Source organism: Microcaecilia unicolor, unplaced genomic scaffold (genome assembly GCF_901765095.1).
Source record: "Microcaecilia unicolor unplaced genomic scaffold, aMicUni1.1, whole genome shotgun sequence".
Taxonomy (NCBI): domain Eukaryota; kingdom Metazoa; phylum Chordata; class Amphibia; order Gymnophiona; family Siphonopidae; genus Microcaecilia; species Microcaecilia unicolor.
In genome coordinates, this window is record NW_021963195.1 from 47,018 (window position 1) to 68,323 (window position 21,306).

The 21,306-nt window shown below is 40.2% G+C and overlaps 1 protein-coding gene across 1 annotated transcript in view; it reads right to left on the reverse strand.

Moving 5' to 3' along the window:
* Positions 1–21,306, reverse strand: part of LOC115459062 (Werner syndrome ATP-dependent helicase-like) — a gene marked incomplete at its 3' end in the record, with an annotated part of 59,016 nt that overhangs the window by 33,553 nt on the left and 4,157 nt on the right. Inside the window, exons 2-4 of the mRNA XM_030188926.1 lie at positions 16,223–16,348; positions 15,790–15,871; positions 7,183–7,298 (exon numbers count right to left, since the gene is read on the reverse strand). Of these exons, the coding sequence (XP_030044786.1) occupies positions 7,183–7,298; positions 15,790–15,864 (191 nt within the window). The remainder of the gene's footprint in view (positions 1–7,182; positions 7,299–15,789; positions 15,872–16,222; positions 16,349–21,306) is intronic.

Genomic DNA, 21,306 nt, shown 5'->3' on the forward strand with positions numbered 1-21,306 from the left:
TGCCCAGAGTCACAAGGAGCTGCAGTGGGAATCGAACTCAGTTCCCCAAGATCAAAGTCCACTGCACTAACCACTAGTACTAAAAAGGTACGTAAAGATATGGTCAGTACAATCTCAAAGGTATAATAGATAAATCAAAAAAGGTGCAACATCGGAGAAAACACTGAACAAACAGCTCTGCTCGGGAGAGTTCAAACGCAATAAAGAGAGGCACACCTCTGACGTGGTATTTTTAAATGCCCGTCTATTGCATATTCAAAGATGTGACATCCAAATCAAAAACTGTGTGGAAAACACCAATGGTGACAATCCTCTAAAGTAATGGCAGCGGAAGAAAAGTAAAAATAAAGAAATAAAAAAACAAAATATATATAGGAATAAAATAAAATAAATATAAAAGACAAAAAAAAAAAAAGAGAACCAGGGGCTAAAAAATACAAACAGACCAAGAAGGAACTATATCTGATAATTAGGCATCTAAAAATGCCTCTATAAATAGAATGAGTACCCATGATTTGCTCTTTCACAATATGTATTTTTTAAGTTAGTTTGTTTATGGAAGGCTTATTTGTTGTTCCTTGGTTTTATGACTTATACATTAGGGCCACATTTTACAGTATTTTATTGTGCATTATTCTTATTTTAAGTTTATGGTTCTTATGGATTTTATATCTCTAGTTTAATTTATCAGTCCTTTTTATGTATTTTATATCCTATAGTACATATATATATATATTTTTTTTACATGTATTTATGATAAGAAGGCAGCTAGAAGAGCATTCAACTTTCAGCGAGAATGGGATGGTCAGAAAAAACAGGAATATGAAGACCCACCTTTAACGTATGTATTACCATACACACATATGTCTAGTAAAGTTATACAAATTATTAAAATGCATTGGCTGTTATTGGGGATGCATGAATCATTGAACAATATGCCTAGGTTTGCATTCACACGCAGTACAAATTTGGGGGAATACCTTAATCTGAATAACAACCAGATGATAGAAGGAAAACATTATATACAAGAGGGAGATAAAGGTCATCATATATGTCAATGGTCTGTGTACTGTAAATATGTGTTACAAGTTAAGGAGATTCAGATCCCTAATATGGATGATAAGCAATACAAATTACAGGGAAGAACTGATTGTAACTCAGAAAATTGTGTATATGGTATCCGCTGCCCATGCGGACTTTGGTATATTGGGCAAACGACGCAACAAATTAAAAAGCAGGTAGCTCGGCATTGAAGTAAATTACGAACTAGTCGTATGGATGCTCCTTTGGTTTCCCACTGATCATGTAAACAACATGATGTGCAAGATCTCCGATTTGTAGTATTACACCAAATTCAACTGTGCAGAGGTGGTAACATTCCCCGTTTGCTGTTGAGAAAAGAGCAGGGGCTAATTTTCCAATGGAATACGGTAATCCCTCGAGGATTGAATAGAGAAATTGATTGGTTGTGTTTGTGAAAGGGGGAAGGTTAAAAGCTCCGATGTGCATGTGTGGGCGTTGTTTGTCGGCCCCATGGGTTTGATGTGGTACTGGAGACTGATGACCCTGTGTAGCTGTAAGATAGTATAATTGTATAGTAGATGAGTAGTTGATGACATGGTTGATATTCTGCTGTTTTATATAGACTATCTGACCCCTGAAGACGCTAAAAATAGCAAAACATGTACATGTCGGGTCACTTCTAGTATAACAAGGGTAACAACAATGGAACGTTTATGAAGAATTTAAAGTACAGACATGGTGATGTTGCTGACGTTGAAGATCATTGAAGGAGTTTTTGCATGCGACACAATTTAGAAGCTGGTGTGGACGCGAGGAAGTGGAATTATGGACCTTGCGTAACTCAGACTATCTGGTTTGGAGTGAAACATAACGGATGTGAGAGCGAAGGTTGTGTATCAAAGTTTTCAACTAGTACACACGGAAGGAACTTTCAGTGTCTCATGAGGCGTGCATCTTGAAGATTTGTGGATTAAAACTGTTAACTAGATAATAGTGCAAGCCTGCTGTTCAACATATTAAGCAATTAGTAACTGGATTGGAAAAAGTCATCAACAACACAGTCTGTTTTTGTAATTAAGAAAATACTATAGATTGTAGTTTTAGGAATATATGAGATAGGATGAATGTGATATGGTTGAGAATTTGGGTGAATGTTTTATAATAATATAACAGCATTTGAAAAATTATATTTGTAAGAGCATGGTTAAGTATTAATAAAGATTTATGATGAAGAATTACCAGTTGTGATTAGAAGGTATGTGAATTAAAATACAACTGGTTATTTGCAATATACCCATTAGAGAATAATGTATTTATGAGTGACATATTTATGCATGTTTTTTAGAACTCTATTGTGAACCCTGAGGCAGGCTCTCTTTAATGCCGAAACATGGCCCGTGTCGGGTCCTTTGCGTCCAAGCAGTGAATAAAGCATCTTTTAAAGCACCACCTCCTGTGTTGGATCGTGCTTTGGCCAACCTCTACTCTTTTGTTCCTGTCCTGTGATGATGACATCAGCAGGGTGATATTGCTCAATGTGCCCCAAAGAGAAACAAGTGTCTTTCTTTAACTTCACATCAATTGTAACCTACATGCCTATATTACAGCAGAACATTTATGATCAGTCATGGAGGCATTAGTCTTGTCAAGACGAGTTTATGCACTCAGCTCCTGAGTTTATGTTTAATCATTTTTATTGTCAACAAATGCTTCATAATACATCACAGGCGTGAAATAAACTTGCAAACCAGATCAGCCATGTTGAAATTAACATTATACAAATAGTGTGTTACCACCCCAAACCCCAAACAGAGTAACTTCCCCCCACTCCCCCTTATCCCCCCCCCCCATGCGAGTCATTTAAATGTTCAGAATATGACTTCTCGCTCGAGGGCATAGTCAACCACAAAGGTTCCCACAGTTTGCGGAACTCCTCTCCCTCTGTGCTGTCCAATGCTCGCACCCTGCATCTATCGAGCTTCATTTGCTGTATCATCAGTGCACACCAACATGTCAAACATATGACCGCCAGGATTTCAAAATTGTGGAGATCCCAAATAATATCACCCACTGCACATATATCTTAAACCCTTGTGGTGGCATCTCTGTAAATTTATAGGTGTAAAATAGAATCAGAGGGTCACACACCAAGGAGCACCCCCATTGTGTGTGAAGGGAATGAAGGACAGCTCCCCAAAATTGTTGTACCAGCTTCTGAGTTTATGAATTGCTGTTTTGTAAAGGTCCAGGAATGGATGAAAATAAGTTGGTTGAAGATTATTAACCCAGGAAAAAAAAAAAAACACAAATGTGGGTGGGGGCAGCATCCAGATCATTTCCAAATGAGTCCCCTTACATGGTGAGAGGATTAAGATCACCTTAAAGCAAGTGCAAGAAGCCTTGGGGTTAAGTACATAAGTAATGCCACACTGGGAAAAGACCAAGGGTCCATCAAGACCAGCATCCTATCCACGACAGCGGCCAATCCAGGCCAAGGGCACCTGGCAAGCTTCCCAAACGTACATACATTCTATACATGTTATTCCCGGAATTGTGGATTTTTCTCAAGTCCATTTAGTAGCGGTTTATGGACTTGTCCTTTAGGAAACCGTCTAACCCCTTTTTAAACTCTGCCAAGCTAACCGCCTTCATCACGTTCTCCGGCAACGAATTCCAGAATTTAATTACACGTAGTTTCATCCTAGTATTTTTGGAAAGCGTGAACAGACGCTTCACATCCACCTGTTCCACTCCACTCATTATTTTATATACCTCTATCATATCTCCCCTCAGCCGTCTCTTCTCCAAGTTGAAAAGCCCTAGCCTCCTTAGTCTTTCTTCATAGGGAAGTCGTCCCATTCCTGCTATCATTTTAGTCGCCCTTCGCTGCACCTTTTCCAATTCCACTATATCTTTCTTGAGATGCGGCAAACAGAATTGAACACAATACTCAAGGTGCGGTCGCACTATGGAGCAATACAACCGCATTATAACATCCTCACACCTATTTTCCATACCTTTCCTAATAATACCCAATATTCTATTCGCTTTCCAAGCCGCAGCAGCACACTGAGCAGAAGATTTCATGTATTATCGATGACGACACCCAGATCCCTTTCTTGGTCCGTAACTCCTAACGTGGAACCTTGCATGACGTAGCTATAATTCAGGTTCTTTTTTCCCACATGCATCACCTTGCACTTGCTCACATTAAACGTCATCTGCCATCTAGCCGCCCAGTCTCCCAGTCTCGTAAGGTCCTTCTGTAATTTTTCACAATCCTGTCGCGAGTTAACGACTTTGAATAACTTTGTGTCATCAGCAAATTTAATTACCTCGCTAGTTACTCCCATCTCTAAATCATTTATAAATATATTAAAAAGCTGCGGTCCTAGCACGGACCCCTGAGGAACCCCACTAACTACCCTTCTCCATTGTGAATACTGCCCATTTAACCCCACTCTCTGTTTCCTATCCTTCAACCAGTTTTTAATCCACAATAGCACATTTCCTCCTATCCCATGACCCTCCAATTTCCTCTGTAGCCTTTCATGAGGTACCTTGTCAAACGCGCCTTTTGAAAATCCAGATACACAATATCAACCGGCTCCCCTTTGTCCACATGTTTGTTTACTCCTTCAAAGAATTAAAGTAAATTGATCAGGCAAGATTTCCCCACACAAAAGCCATGCTGACTCGGTCTCAGTAATCCATGTCCTCGAATGTGCTCTGTAATTTTGTTTTAATAATAGCCTCTACCATTTTCCCCGGCACCGACGTCAGACTCACTGGTCTATAATTTCCCGGATCTCCCCTGGAACCTTTTTTAAAAATGGGCGTTACATTGGCCACCCTCCAATCTTCCGGTACCAAGCTCGATTTTAAGGATAAATTGCATATCACTAGCAGTAGCTCCGCAAGCTCATTTTTCAGTTCTATCAGTACTCTAGGATGAATATCATTCGGTCCAGGAGATTTGCTACTCTTCAGTTTGCTGAACTGCCCCATTACGTCCTCCAGGTTTACCGTGAAGTCAGTAAGTTTCTCCGACTCGTCCGCTTGAAATATCATTTCCGACACCGGTATCCCACCCAAATCCCACCCAAACAAAGTCAAGCAAAAAAGATCGGAGCAGCGTCTCGTCTCTATAAAATCAAACAGAGCTAGTATTTTCAATGGGTTTTAAAGTCTCCTGCCAGGCAAGCCTGTATGGCCAAAACACAGCTGTGTCGAGTCCCTTTCTCCCTGCTATCCTTTGGCTAATAAAGTTTTTTAATTTTTTACAACTGTCGTCTTTTTTATGTTTTTTACTTTTTTATGAATTCATATTTTTAAATACAAATTTGATATATTCTTGTTTTTAATTTTTTATTTTTGTTCCTGTTAGTCATCTTCGCTGTTTTGCTTTTTGGTTGTTTTTCTTGCGAAGACTGGTTTCTTCTGTTTTTTTGTACTACCAGGAGATGGACGTCCACATTTTGGGTCCTCCCTAGTCCCACCCAAAACAGACCACATCTCCTTGAAATACGAACTTACTGCAGTATAAGACGTCCATATTCTGCCTTTGTAAAATTGGAATCTGGACATTCATGCAATATGAACATCTAAATGCCAATTTTCAGATGTCCAAAATAGGAACAGAGCTTCTAAAATAATCACCTTTATCTCCCACAGGTGTCTTTCAGTTTGGATTGCTATGTTTAATCCACATAAACAAATTAATGCCAAAATCTATATTGTAGATGTCATTTTGTCGAACTAGCAATAATCTGTGGGTAACTTTCAAGAGATTTGTCCCCTTCACTAGACAAATACAAAACGAGCTAGGTATGAAATTTCCAGAATATACAAGGCAATTATAGGGTATTTATTTATTTAACTTATTTATTTTATTTGACATTTATATCCCACAGTATTCCCGCCCATGGGCAGGCTCAATGTGGCGTACAATAGTTAATAAGCAATCAGTAGTACAAAATACAGTATACAAGGTCACAAGAGGGAGAAAGAAATAACTGAGGAGGAAAAGGAAGAGAAGGGAGGTGATGAATTATCACAGAGAGGGCCGTGGGTTAAAAGGGTGTGGCACCAGAAGGGCTCGTAGCGTATGCTCTGCCAAAAAGGAAGGTCTTGAGTCACTTCTTGAAGGTCGGGTGATCTGGAGTGAATTTGACCTCTCGAGGCAGCCCGTTCCACAATTGAGCACTGAGATAAGGGAAAGAGGAACCATAGATGGTCTTATATTTGAGGCCACTAGGAGCTGGGTAGTGGAGATTGAGGTACGAGCGGGCCAACCTTCGGGAGTTCCTGGGCGGCAGGTTAATGAGAGTGTGCATATAGGAAGGGGCTTCTCCATAGATGATTTTGTGCACCAATGCGCAGATCTTGAACACGATGCGGTCCTTCACAGGAAGCCAGTGCAGCCGCTCACGTAGTGGTCTCGAACTATCAAATCTCGATTTGCCGAAGATAAGTCCAGCTGCTGTATTCTGAGCAGTTTGCAATTTTTTTAGGAGCATGTTTGTGCATCCCCCGTAGATACTGTTGCAGTAATCAAGACGGCTAATTACCAGAGACTGGACTAGACTGCACTACAATGGTAAAGTGGTGGCACTGGCTGAGAACTATCACTGCAATGGCAAGTTCACACTAGAGAAGTGGTACAAATAGGGGAAGAAATCCAAGCAGCTGTGAATGGAAGCTCAGGGCACTGTAATCCAAGAAGAGGTCAGTTCTGACTGAGCTGGAAGCCCAAAGGACCAGAAAGAAACCAAGGCCACAGCTAGCTATGTGTGGCCGGTGCAGCTGCACAGGGCTCAAGGGAGGTGAGGGCACCAAAACTGCGCCCCATCCATTGGTCTACCTTGCTCAGCCATGACACAGTGGGCGGGGCAGAAGCACTTGGGAGCATGCCTCACAGGGCATATTTCCGAGTCTCTACACTCCAGGAAGATACTTCCATCCCCTGCCTACCAAAAACAAATTCCTGCACTCAGTCTCCCAGGAGCTCAGTCCTACCTAGTAAATATCAGAGAAATAAGAAGCCTGAGAGACTGAGTTCATACTTCATATACCTTGAATTAGGAGTGATGTTCATTACAGTATGGTATGCACAAAACTAAACCATTAAGAGACATTGTCCCTGAAAGATTCTGTTACCTGATATCCTCTGACAGTAAAGAGCAGTCACTGGCTTCATAACTATACAAGATGGATCCATGAAATGCTAGAAAAGGAAGCCCACTCTCCAAAACATTCTTCTGGGTGACAGATTTCTGTGCAAAATGAATGAGTGGAACAGTTTTGGTGGGGTTTTATTGATATAACATTTGACTTAACACTGTGAAAATCCTCATACTGCCCAAACTTTCACTTTATGTTCCCTTTATCTATAAATTCAGAATATTCTCCCTTCTGCCCTGTTCAACGGCTGATAATGATTTTAAATAATGCTAAACCTTATTTTAATTCTATAAAATCATACAGCAAATTACAAAGTAAAAGAAAACAAAATATCAATCTCATATGAAATGCAAAGTTACATATTATGATTTTTTACAATGGGCTCCTTTTAAAAAGTTGTGCAAGTGATTCCGGCACAGCAAATGTGATAAAGCCCATTTAATTCCTATGAGCTTCGTCACATTTGCAGTGACGGAATCACTAGCACAGCTTTGTAAATGGAGCCCCTTACTATATTCCAGAGATGTTATACCCAGAGGTGTAACCAGACCTTGATTTGGAAGGGAATATGAGCCAAATGTGTGTGTGGGGGGGGGGGGGGGGGGGGGAAGCACATTTTGCCCCTCCTCCCCACCACTCTCAAACCTGGTCAAAACCCCACATACCTGAGCTGCAGCGCTGCCTGCCCTGCTTTTCCACCCTGGTGCACATGCTCATTTTTAGTGAAACCAAACTAGCCAACCTTTGGGGAGCCCCAAACTCAAATTGGGGGACCCAAGCCCCCCCCCCCCATGTCTATGCCACTGGATACACCACATAAGGAAAAGAGCAAGAAACATTAGATAAAACTCAAAAGAGGAATCATGTGCCTGATTAATATGTTTTCCTTACACCACAGGATTAAACGTAACCAACTTTGCTTTTTCTGTCAAAAAATAAAATAAAAAATGACTGAATCAAGAAAACAAGTGAGCAACTCCCAAGCTTGAAGTGCTCAGTGTTATAATCTGTCCTTTTTTCTGAAGCAGCCCATTCACAGACAATAATACACTTACAAACTGAACTTACAAAGAAAGGTTGGCCCGTACAGCTCAAGTAAAAGCACTGTCCTTGATGGAAGACTAGTCCAAGTAGTAGTGAGACATGAAGGTATGAAGTAAGAATCATGTAGCTACTTTCAATAACCTGTCCAGTTAAGCAGACTTCAAGAAGGCTATAATAGCTGCAATGGGTCTGATTTTAGAAAGTTTAACTTTACAGACTAGTATTAGTCTGACCTAGAATGGCTATTCATATGTTATGTTCTTATGTAGAATTTTTAAGAAATTTCATTTGTTGTAAATGGTAAGAGATCTCTTTTCCAGTCCAGAGTGTGCAGGAACTTTTCATGGATGCTTGTGTGATTTAGGGTAAAATGTAGGAAGTACAATTTCTTCAATCACATGGAAAAAAAAAAAGAGTGACCAGCTTTAGTAGGAATTTAGGATCGCTACAATGAACTACTTTGTTATTTTCTTATTTTTCATTATACATATCAAATGATAGCTTGTACAGAAAAAAACGATTGCAAAATAACAAAACTGTAGATAACACCTGCAAACCAACTAAAGGAAAGAGAGGGGAAAAAAGATGCAAATAAAAATCTATTAACCTGTTAACCTTCCAGCTAAAGCCCACAAGATTAGGAAAGATCCAATATCAAATAGGAAAAAAAAAAGATAAAAATGAGTGCATAGTTCATAGGTTCATAGCTAACCAATGCTTGACGTTTGTTTCTTCTAGTTGCAAATAGCTGCCACTAAAAAGAGCATCTTCCAAGTGAGGTGCTTGACAGATGTGGATGCCACGGGCTCACAAGGAGATTTTATTAGATGTTAGAATGACAGTCAGTCAGGTCCCATGACATATCAGTGGTTTGATATAAAGCAGTCTGTTTATGAGCCTGGAAATAACAGAACACCATGAAGCCAGAAATCTAAGGGGACATAATAGGCTGAAAGAGAGCTGAAACATCCTCTGTTGGAGGACATTTGCAGTCCAAGGTCATATAGATGATAAACATTTTGTAGTATAATATTTGGAGGACACTAAACAGATTCATGACAGTTGTGAAAAAAAAGGGAAAGGGAAATGGGACTTGATATACGCCTTTCTGAGGTTTTTGCAACTACATGGTTTACATATATTCAGGTACTTATTTTGTACTAGGGGCAATGGAGGGTTAAGTGACTTGCCCAGAGTCACAAGGAGCTGCAGTGTGAATCGAACTCAGTTCCCCAGGATCAAAGTCCACTGCACTAACCACTAGGCTACTCCTCCAGAATAGCCATACTGGATCAGACCAAAGGTTCATCTAGCCCAGTATCTTGTTTCTAACAGTGGCCAATCCACCTGGCAGAAACCCAAAGAGTAGCAACATTCCATGCTACCAATTCAAGAGTAAGCAGTAGCATCCCCCATGTCTATCTCAATAGCAAACTATGGACTTTACTCCAGGACCTTGTCCAAACCTTTCTTAAACCCAGATACATTAACTAACTTCTGCAAACTACTGAAGACCCATCTCTTTAACAAGGCATACCACAAAGATCAATAAATCTGAACTCCTCCACATACACCCAGAATTGTCTTATAATATCTACTTGCTATACTACTATCATGTTTTTTTTTCTTTATAATGTACCCAAGATCCTTCTCAATACTAAAAGTCTATCTTGTTCTACATTGCCACCATTCATGATGTATTGTAAGCCACATTGAGCCTGCAAAGAGGTGGGAAAATGTGGGATACAAATGCAACAAATAAATAAATAAATAACTGATATCACCACATTCTCCGGCAAATGAGTTCCAGAGCTTAACTATTGAGTGAAAAATAATTTGCTCTATTTGATTTTAAAGTATTTGCATTTAACTTCATTGAGTGTCCCCTAGTCTCTGTACTTTTTTGAAAGAATAAAACAAAAAAAAAATTTTTGAGTCACTTATACACATTCTACACCAGACTTAAATCATATCTCCCCTCAGCCATTTCTTTCCCAAACTAACGAGCCCTAAACTCCTTCGCCTTTCCTCATATGAGAGGAGTTCCATTCCCTTTATCATTTTGGTCATTCTTCTCTGAACCTTTTCTAATTCCGCTATATCTTTGAGATAAGGCGACCAGAACTGAACTCAATACTCAAGGTGACATCGCACCATGGAGCAACACAGAGGCATTATAGTATTCTTAGTATTATTTTCCATCCCCCTCCCAATAATTCCTAGCCTCCCATTTACGTTTTTTGGCTGTGACCATGGCTGCCGCCACACACTGGCCAAAAGATTTCAGCGTATTGTCTACAATGACACCTAGATCTTTTTCTTGGGTGCCGACTGCCAAAGTGGACCCTAGCATCAGTTATCTATGATTTGGGGATTATTCTTCCCAATGTGCATCACTTTGCATTTGTCAACATTAAATTTCATCTGCCATTTGGAGGCCCAATTTCCTAAGGTCTTCCTGCAATTTGTCACAGTCCGCAAGTGTTTCAACAACCTTGAATAGTTTTGTGTCATCTGCAAATTTAATCACCTCACTTGTTCTGATTTCTAGATCATTTATAAATATATTAAAAAGTACTGGTCCCAGTACATATCCCTGCAGTACTCCACTATGCACCCTCCTCCACTGAGAAAAATGGACATTTACCCTACCCTCTGTTTTCTGTCCAATAAGTAATTCCTAATCCACAACAGAACATTGCCTCCTATCCCATGACTCTAATTTTCTCAGGAGTCTCTCATGAGGAACTTTGAGAAACGCTTTCTGAAAAATCTGCATACACTATATCAACTGGATCACCTTTATTGATATGTTTATTCACGCCTTCAAAAACATCAAGCAAATTGGTAAGACAAAACTTCCCTTGGCTGAATCCATCTCTGTCGCATTAAAACATGTTTACCTATGTGTTACATAATTTTATTCTTTATAATAGTTTCCACTATTTTGCCTGATTGCTACATCTATCTGATAGAAGACTTTCTTGCTGTCATCAAGTTATTGTCCGATTATAAAAGTTTTATATAACTAGAAATTGGATAAGTATCTCTCTTGAAGAACTGTTGGTAGACCCAAAGTGGAAAATAAAATGCTGCTGAATTTCTGTGCTGTGAAGATCAGTGACTCAAGATTTGGATCCCTTTGTTGGGAAGATCAGACACCTGCACGGAGGATGAACAGAGTCTTTTCAGGTACTATGAAAATCAGTGCACTAGGCACTTTTTGAAACTTGTGCAGGGTTTTTGTTATTAGAGGAACTGGTGCATAAGCATAAAGAAGGAGCTAGGTCATTTTGGCTTGTGTATTCCTCATTAGCAAACCCATGAATAGATACCCTAAGCAACAGAGGGGCAGCTTTATTTATTAGGACTTATTTATCACCTTTCTGAAGAAATTCAACCAAGTCAGTTTGCTTTTTTGGTGCTGGCAAACAGGTCTATTTAAGGAACATCCCAGGCTCAAATGATGTCCTGCAAGGTTTGATGGTCCAGAAACTACTCATGGTGCTGAATAATACTGCTGAAGTTGTCTGCTATAAGATTCTGACTGGTCAAAATGTAAGTGGCCCAAGTTTGTATGTGCTGAGAAATTGTATACGTAAAGAGAACCAAACTTCTTTATCTGTTGATATAAAATATGGCAACTTGATTGTCCATTTGTATTAAAATAGGATTAATTCTGAAGATGATACACAAACACTTGGAGGGAATAAAATGTAGCCAGATCAATGTAAACCATATGCTCAGCATGTGATCAAGCTTCCTGTGTGAGTTGAGAGCTAAGTTTTGCTCCTCAACTAATGGTAGAAGATTCTGTTAAAAGAACAGAGCAATATTTTAGTGGTGTAAAAGGGACAGCTGTGTTCAGAGTCAGTTCTGACATTCACAAACCATCCACAAGCACAGAACGGCTAACCTCCACGGATACAGCACAAGAAGTACACAACGGTGGAAGAGACTAAAAAAAATCCTCACACAAATGGTGTCCAAAAAAGGTACTATATCCAATCTTCACAAAGACCCAACTCAACTTGAGTTTCAGCCAAAAAAAGGGGTCTACAAAAATAAATACAATATAAACATGCAAAATAAACCACAATTATAAATACAAATATAAAGATAAAAGATAAAAATATGAAAAATATAAAATATACATGAGAAATCCAAGCCCAGTGGAGGTGGTGAAGTCGAGGACTGTTCCAGAATTTAAAAAGGTATGGGATAAGCATGTGGGATCACTTAGGAACAGGATTTCCAAACACAGTGAAGAAAGAAGTACATAAGCACATAAGCACTGCCACGCTGGGGAAAGACCAAAGGTCCATCAAGCCCAGCACTCCGTCTCCGACAGCGGCCAATCCAGGCCCCAAGAACCTGGCAAAAAACCTAAAATGTAATAACGATCAATGGACTTTTCCTTCAGAAATCTGTCCAGACCCCCTTTAAACTCACCAAGGCCAGCTGCCATCACTACCTTCTCCGGCAATGAGTTCCAGAGTCTAACTACATGCTGAGTAAAGAAAAACTTTCTCCGATTTGTTTTAAACCTACCACATTCTAATTTCATCTTGTGTCCCCTGGTTCTATTATTGTTAGAAAGCATAAACAAACGCTTCACATCTGTCCGCTCTATCCCGCTCATTATTTTGTAAACCTCTATCATATCACCTCTCAGCCGCCTTCTCTCCAGGCTAAAGAGTCCTAGCCGTCTTAACCTCTCCTCCTTGTAACACAACATCAGCGATAGAAAGGAGAGATACTACTAAATGTTGAGATGAGCAAGTATCGCTCTGCTCATGAGTAATGACCACTGATTGAGATGATTATTCTACATCCAGTTCCTTGATACTCAGCCGATTGAAGATCATTCAAATAGTACTTGACAAAATCATTAAAACATCTTTTCTAAAAACAAGTTCAGCCAGCTGCTTTGCTAGGGAAAATGAAATTGATGAAGAAGACTTGTGACCTACTATGACCAGAAACAGAGGACACTGGTGAAGGATGAATTGACAACTAACACAGATGTCATCAATCTGGATGTCTCTGCTACGACTGGAGAACAAGATGATATCTGAGATAGATAAATCAGTGAACAACAATTCATGCAAAAATTGTAATTTTCACAATCAGCACTGGGAGGCAGCCCAGGTCTCTGTATCAAGGGCAGAAGATGTAAGTCAGCGCTCTGGTATTGTCGAAGCCATTTAGATGGTACAGACAGCACAGGAGACACCTGTACTAGCCTGTGCTTAGAGCAGTGGTTCCAAAACCTGGTCCTGGAGGCACCCCAGCCAGTCAGGTTGTCAGGACATCCAAAATGAATACTCATGAGAGATTTGCATGCAGTGGGGGACAGTGCATGCAAATCTCTCATGAATATTCTTTGTGGATATCCTGAAAACCTGACTGGCTGGGGTGCCTCAAGGACCAAGTTTGGGGAACCACTGGCTTAGAGGCTACAGTCTGTGGATCACCTGCATTGATGTGCCAGCGCTTCTCCAGAGCTTTAAAAGGTGGCTTTGAAATTCCCTTAAACTCAGGCCTGGCAAGCGCATTAAGAATGACTGCATTTTAGATCTCGAAATGTCAGCCAAGACTCACATCACTTTCGAAGATCAATGATGGTGCTCCTTTGCAGTCTGACAAAAGTTACTGTGCACAGAGGTAAAGGCATCATCTGCAGAGGAGGATACACTGGAGAGTGAAGTCAGATGATCTCTGCACAAAAGACGTTTTTCTCTTCTTCTACTACTGAAGCAGCATCCTTTTCTCAGCCTCACAATGTTTGAGAAGTCAAGCTCAGAGAGCAATCTTTGTGTATATTCATTGTGGTTACAGTCTATGCCCAGAAAGACAAGGCATCCGGAATGTGTGTTGAAGTTCTGTATTCTTCTACCACACTGAGGGTAGGGACAGAGCCCAGACCTTGTAACACTTTCTGCAGGAAAAATAAAAACTAACATATGAATGTTTACCTTCCCCGACACCTTACTACTTGCCGTCTAACGTGACTGTTATGATCACCAAAACAGGTATTCCCCTCAACTCAAATTTGAGCCACATAGCGCGGAAACTCCCGAGCTGGTCTGTAGGGGTATTTCCCTGTGATCTAGCCTGAGCTGGTCTTGGCCTATACAAGCCTATGACATCTTGGTACAATAAGATGGCTCTGACCTGAACATCTCTGAGTCAGCAAGATCCAGCTTCAGCTTGTGGAAAATCACTGACAGGCTTGCTGAAGCCAAGGACATTCTGTGTTCCAACCATCCCCCTTCTATCTCTGAGACGCTGGGAAGGGAGTCATACTCATGGCACCAGAAGTTACCATCTCCAAGGTCACAAAACAAAGAACTCTTCTTGCCCATGCACTGGACTGTACGAGAGGATAATTGGTCCAGGCTATCACCCGACAGAGAGGTCTGGAAGAGCGCGGGGAGAGTGGGAGAAGTAAGTTAGTCGGAGACCCTCAGAGGAGGAGTACCCGGGAAGGACCTGAGAAATCCAGCAAGGCTCGGGGTGAGCTAGAGACTGTATGATAACAACCTTGTGACCTGCATAACTGGTGCAAATACCTGTGGCAGAGATTTTGGCTCTGATAACCAACGGAGAGACGGGAACCTGCTTATTTGCTGAGAAAGACCTGCACTACATAAGACACAGACAGCTGAGTTAGCCACTGGGGAGATTCTGCTCCGGTCTTATCTGAAGCCGTCATCAGGACAGCGTGGTAAGATCACAGTGATATATTTCCTAGTCTGGGGTTAGGCAGTGGTTTTATCTAAGTACGACTGGTTTATGTCAGCTCTTGGTCAGGGACAGCTGTTAATGTGTATTTTGCATAAGATGTGATAAGTTTTCATAAGGATTATTAGGATATCATTTGTACTGTTCTAATCATTACTGTACGTAGTCTCAGGATAATCAGAGTGTAGTTAGACAATATATTTTGTTAGTGTGCATATCAGTAAGAGATATTATATTGCATATAAGCTATTGCAGAGTGTTTCTATTTTTCTACCTGTAATAAATAACAATAATTATCATCTGTGACGTGGCTTTGGTTCTTTGGCGGGGAACAAAACACTGGCAGGGTGCCAGCAACAAGGTTCCTTTATAATATTTCCCCTAGGCTGAGCGGGAACCTTGTAATAAGTATTATCAGGGAATAATTATTGCCCTAATTACTTATTTTCATCCTACAGGTCTTGTAGTCGCAAATCTCAAGAAACTTAAGATGGCAAGAATAGCACAAGAGTTCCTGTACCACATGACACAAACTTGAGTTGGGTTATGCTGTTCAGGTAGAAAGGGAACATTTGTTTCAAAGGCAGCAAATTCAAAACAAAACAAAAAAAATCTTAGAAGGGAATCCAAAACAGAAGTGGCAGTCTCTAGGCACTATGACAGCCTGGTGTCTGGATTTGTCAAACACTACAATAAAGATTAGGAATGTATTTCAAGTGAGACTCGCACCCTATTTATTAACATCTATTGACTGTCTTTACAAAGAGATTCATCCACGGTGGTGTACTTTACCTTTCTTTCATTCACATCATCATCTTTGTTCTGGGCAGACATCCATTGGGGAAGTAGACGCTGTTGAGAGGTCATTTTCTCTCTGTTTAGAACAGAACAATATTGGTCTTGAACGATAGAGAAAGCCAACTTTGGCAAGTCCCATACCTCAGTACAATACACGCCCTAAATCTTCCAAAAGATGTACTTAAAACAATCATCATCTGATTTCTTTAAATTTATATTGCACATAAAATGACTTAAAATTAGAAGTGAATAAACTTTGGTGTTCTTTACCTATTAAAAACTTAAAACAATGCAAACTTATCTGCCTTTTCATAAAGGTTTGAAAACCTATCTTTTTTCAGAAATCATATGTTTTAACTAGTAATTTTCTTTTTTGTTGCTTGTACCCTTTGAACCAGTTGACTGGGAGTTAGCGGTCTATAATTACCATATCGTATCATACAACGCTGAGCCTTCAATATGTCCACCACTCACTGATGAAGCCAGAGTCCCCTTGCAGGCAGTAACCCCTATAGCCATCACTTTTACTGCATCTGTTCACTTGAAATTGAACCTAGAAAAAAAACAAAGAAGGTTTGGTCCTTCCTCTGGTTCTGTCCCATTTTCCAAAGTATATTTGGGTGGAATGGAATTTAAGTTGGAAACATCTTTGCACATTTTGAGAGTTCTGTTGGATTCTAATTTGACAATGAAGGCTCAACCATGTTAAATATTTCTTTCTTCAGAAACAACTGATTTTATTAGTTCAAGCTATAATACTTTTTTTTATCTATTTCAACTTTTGAAGAATATGGCAGCATGATTGATTTCTGGAGCCTGACATTCTGATAGGGTAACTCTCCTTTTGATAGAGCTTCATTGGATCCCTGTTAAAAGCTCGTTGTATTTTTAAACTAGTTACTATTGCTTTTAGAATAATACACAGTTTAGCCCCCTATACCCTCTCTATCTTTATTTAGCTGTTCCCATACTAGAAAATGTAATTTATTATTTTTTCCCTCAACGCACATCTAATATAATAATTCGCACCTCCAACGTTCAGAAGCTGACTCCGTGACAGTGTGGCAGTGAAGCTGTGTAGTATTCGTAGGGTTCGTAATTGCCCCGCACTCGAGGGAACTCTGTATAGTTGCCAGGGAAAGAAACGCGACGTCAGAAGGAGAAGGGACCAACCACAGGCCTCGCTCTGTGCCCCGCCCTCAGAGGGAAGGGAAGGCTGCATATAATATTCACCCACCAGAAGTTCGTTCCCTCCCTCCGAGTTCCAGGGTCGTCGTCCGTCCCCCTCCCTCCCAGTTCCAGCGTCCCCCTCCCTCCCTCCCAATTCCAGGGTCCCCCTTCCCTGGAATAATGCATAAGAAAGTAATTTGTCGTAAGAATCCAATTTTACAACAAATTACTTTCTTATGCATTATTCTTTATTATGTATCCTATACTGTTTATTGTAAGCCACACAGAACTCAAACTTGCTTGGGATAATGTAGGATATAAATGTCACAAATAAATACATACATAAATAAATAATTATCCCAATCAGTATGGCATTCCTTGGCACCTGCAGCCAGAAGCACCAAGATCCCTATAAAGAATCGCCCTGTATTTCCACCTCAGTAAAATTTACCGATTTAGAAATACAGAAGGATTCCCAAATTGCAAATTGCTCGCTACTTTTGCAAACAGCTCATTTGCATGCAATAGGGGGGAAGCCAGTCGGTCAGCTGAGAATGCGCTGAACAGCCAATAGCTAAGCGTGGCTGCTCTGCGCATGTTACAGACAGCTTTTATACACGCAGACAAGCTGTGTTTATGAAAGAAGTTTGTAGCCTTTTTTGTGTTTGAACTTATCTTTGTCTGTGCCCTGGAGTTAACGGCACAATAGACACATCTTTAGAAGCTCTGAAGAAAAGAGATGTACCCTCCTCGTAGTCTTGCTCAATTTCCGATTTACCAGTCTTTGCAGGTAGGACACAGATTGTCTCGTGTCAGTAAACGCTGTTAACGTTCCACCAGTAATCTGCAACGCTGCAAGGTGAGATCCTGTGAAGGCGCAGCTCTTCCACCTCTGTTGCCCTTCTTGTAGCAGAGAGACCTGGAGGATGGCCCATGTCGGAAGCTCGTTAGTGGATGGCTCCATGCAGAGGATGGAAAAAGACGTGGAAACACTGTTGCAGGAAGCCAAGGAAAGCATTGAGGCAGCACGGAACTATGAGTGCAAGCTGCGGCAGCGGTTTCAAGGGCTGCAGTAGGGCATGGACAGGTCAGCATCACATGGAGTCCAAGGGCTGGGACACGCGCAGTGCCCGGGAGCTCTTGGCACAAGTTCTTCAGTCAGCGCATCCATTTGCTCCTGCTCCATTCTTTGAAACGGGCTCTTCTGGAGGGGGGAGGAGGTTAAGCAGGTCAGTGACAGGACGGAAGAGCACAGTGCCCGGATCTCTGATCAAGCTCTGACAGGTTCCTCCATCCTTCCGCTATCATTCTTGCAGTACCGACAGTTTCTGAACACCCATTAAATTTTCCACAGTAAAGGTAGGGGCTGCTTCTATGCATCTCTCGGAAAACAGCTTTGCATGCACATTTGAATAGTAATTAGCTCATAATAATAACTTTGCATACAATTTTCGTTAGCTGCTATCGTGACAGAAAAAGAGCTCGGAGAACCCTTTTGTGCATGTCTCGCTATACTCCTTGCTTCCTAAACCAGCTAGAACCACTGTAAAACCCAAGTTGCTGGCTCGTTAGGTTTTGTGCACTTGAGCCCTTGTCCCTGATCCTCAGAAATCTTAAATAATCAAGTTCTGAGGATCCTTTCTCTCCTTAACAGCCTAAATGCTCCATCACCTCTTTCCAATTCATCCAGAATTACCCATACTGGACACTTCCATGACAGATTACAGGCCAGAACTATGGGAAGCAAAGAACAGTTATGGAACACCAGAAGGAAGTCAGACTGAAAAATAATCAAACCTCAAGAAACAATCTAAAATTACAGCTGCACTGTAGTCAACATATAGATGGCTAGGATAACAAGACCTCAGAAAGCTTTGCAGAGATTAAAATTTAAATTTCTCAGCAGGTTAGGCTAAACATTTCTTTCATTGGTTACACTGTCATCTTTTGCTTTAATTCCTATACACACTCTGTGTTCACTTTGTGTTCCTAATAAGTGTAATTTAAATCTCAATTCTGTTCCAAACTTCTGATTTCAAGATCAGTTTTGAAAATGAATGAGTATCCTGCTCCCCTTTCAATTAAGATATTCACTGTTGGCACTGTTTTATTGATTACACTTTTCTTTTATGGACCTGTACTGAGTCATATTTTGTATATTTTGGTGATGTCGTGAACTCATGCAGTGAACAAATTCAATTTCAAGGGAATATTTTTACTATAGAAATTAATTTCTTGAATATCAATATTGAACAAGGCCATTCTTTTTCCACAAAAGTATATAGAAAACCAACTGATAAAAACACCATATTGCAATATGACAGTTGTCATCTAATGGCATTGAAAAACAGTCTTCCTTATTGTCAAATATTACATATCTGTCACAATTGCAGTGATTTATGCAATTTTAAAATGCAAGCTAAACAGTTAAAGCAAAAATTATTGAAAAGGGGTTACCCACAAAAGTTGCTTAGGCAGGCATATAAAAGGGCTAGATGTAACAACAGGAATTTGCTTATAGAAGCAAACACTGACGTTCCTGTACAGCTATGTATTTTGAAATTTTGCTGTCAAAATACCTGCTAGACGTCCAAGGCAGCCATAAAGACCAATCCCATGGGAGAAAGAAGAGGCTCTCAAAGAAAGTAAAAGCTAAAGTCCTGAGAATACCTGATTATATCACTCATCTAAGGAAATTACATTCAAAGGATAGAAGACAGCTGGTTTGCTGTTAGAGGTAAAACGCCATGTTGGAAGACTAGCATGTATGAGAATACAATAAGTGTATACTCTGCTGTTTTTTGTTAGAAACATATATTGAAGGCACTGGTTGGTTTTATTAGATATATCCTGCAGGTTTTGAGAGCACTTAGTTCCCTGAAGAAGCTCATTAGAAGAGTGAAACAGAGAGCCCAGTTGGGTACAAGAGTCAAGAATTAAGCTAAATGCCTTGCATTGGACTATATCATCACTAAAGTTATGAAGAAATAGACATATAGTTACCGGGAGAAGTCACTTTTACATAACTAAACAAAAAATGTTTAAAGTTATTGAAAAATTATTGAAAAGTAATTTGGAGATTTTTGACCAATGATATGACTGAGGTCCAGTATGAGCTGGCACTAAGACATTATACTTGCTGCCAAGCCAGGACATCTGAGGTCTTTTCCTCCATTTAGTGATAGTAAAATTCCAGAGTAAGGAATTATAACATTGATTTGAATGTTCATAGGCAGAGACACAAGAACTAGGTTGATTTTCAGCTTATTGTTTGTCATCGACATTTGATTTTGCTGAATTAGTGTCTATGTATTGATTTTGACTGAAAACCCAAGCCATGGATGCATGAAATACTTCACACATTACAACAAACACACCCTCTCTCCAACTCTACCTGATACCATGGTTCTGCAACGCAAGAGCCTCTTGTTCTCACTCCACCCAATGCTTGGTATGTTTCAGAAGAAACCTACCAAGTTCTAGAGATAATAAATTTTGCCTGTTGGAGTGAGGGAGCTTCTCATGTCTTCTGGGGCAAATCTTCCACAACAGTTTACCAGTTTTACTTTTCAGCATCATTTGCCCCCTCTTATTTAAAGGAAAACTTCAACCTTGCTGCCAACACAATTAGGTCAATTTTAATTTTCTAGGGGCTGCAACAAGCAATATCAAGTAACCCAGTGAACTGTGCTGCCCTACCATGTAACAGAAGATTGAGATCTACAGTGGCGATTCTCAACACAGTTCTCTTGGTACACATAGAGGCATATTTTCAACGCACTTAGCCTTCCAAAGTTCCATAGAAACCTATGGAACTTTGGAAGACTAAGTGCTTTGAAAATGAGCCCCACAGACAAGTTTTCAGAATATCACAATGAATATGCATGAGATAGATTTGAATAAAAGGAAGCAGTGCCTGCAAATCTCTCTCATGCATATTCTTTCTGGATTGTCAAAGATAAGAGGCAAAATCCAATAAGGGAATAGGAGATGAGAAGAAAGTCAGACCACAACCACACACCACAGCAGTATGGTACTAGTCACTTTTTTAAACGAGACCCAGTGTATATTTTTACTTCATCTTGTAGCATTATTTATATTCTTATTTATATTTTAGATGTAATAGATGTAATATGAACCTGATGCAGGCAGATGCTGAAATGTGGCTGAGAAAGGCCTTCTTTTAATAAAGTGATACCATACTGCGGTGGTTTGTGGTTGTTCATCTTCTATTCCTTTTGGATATCCTGAAAAACCCAACTGGTTGGATGTGCATAAAGAACTGGGTTGAGAACCACTGATCTACAGGACTACCAAATTCCTGAGCACAAAATGAACCCT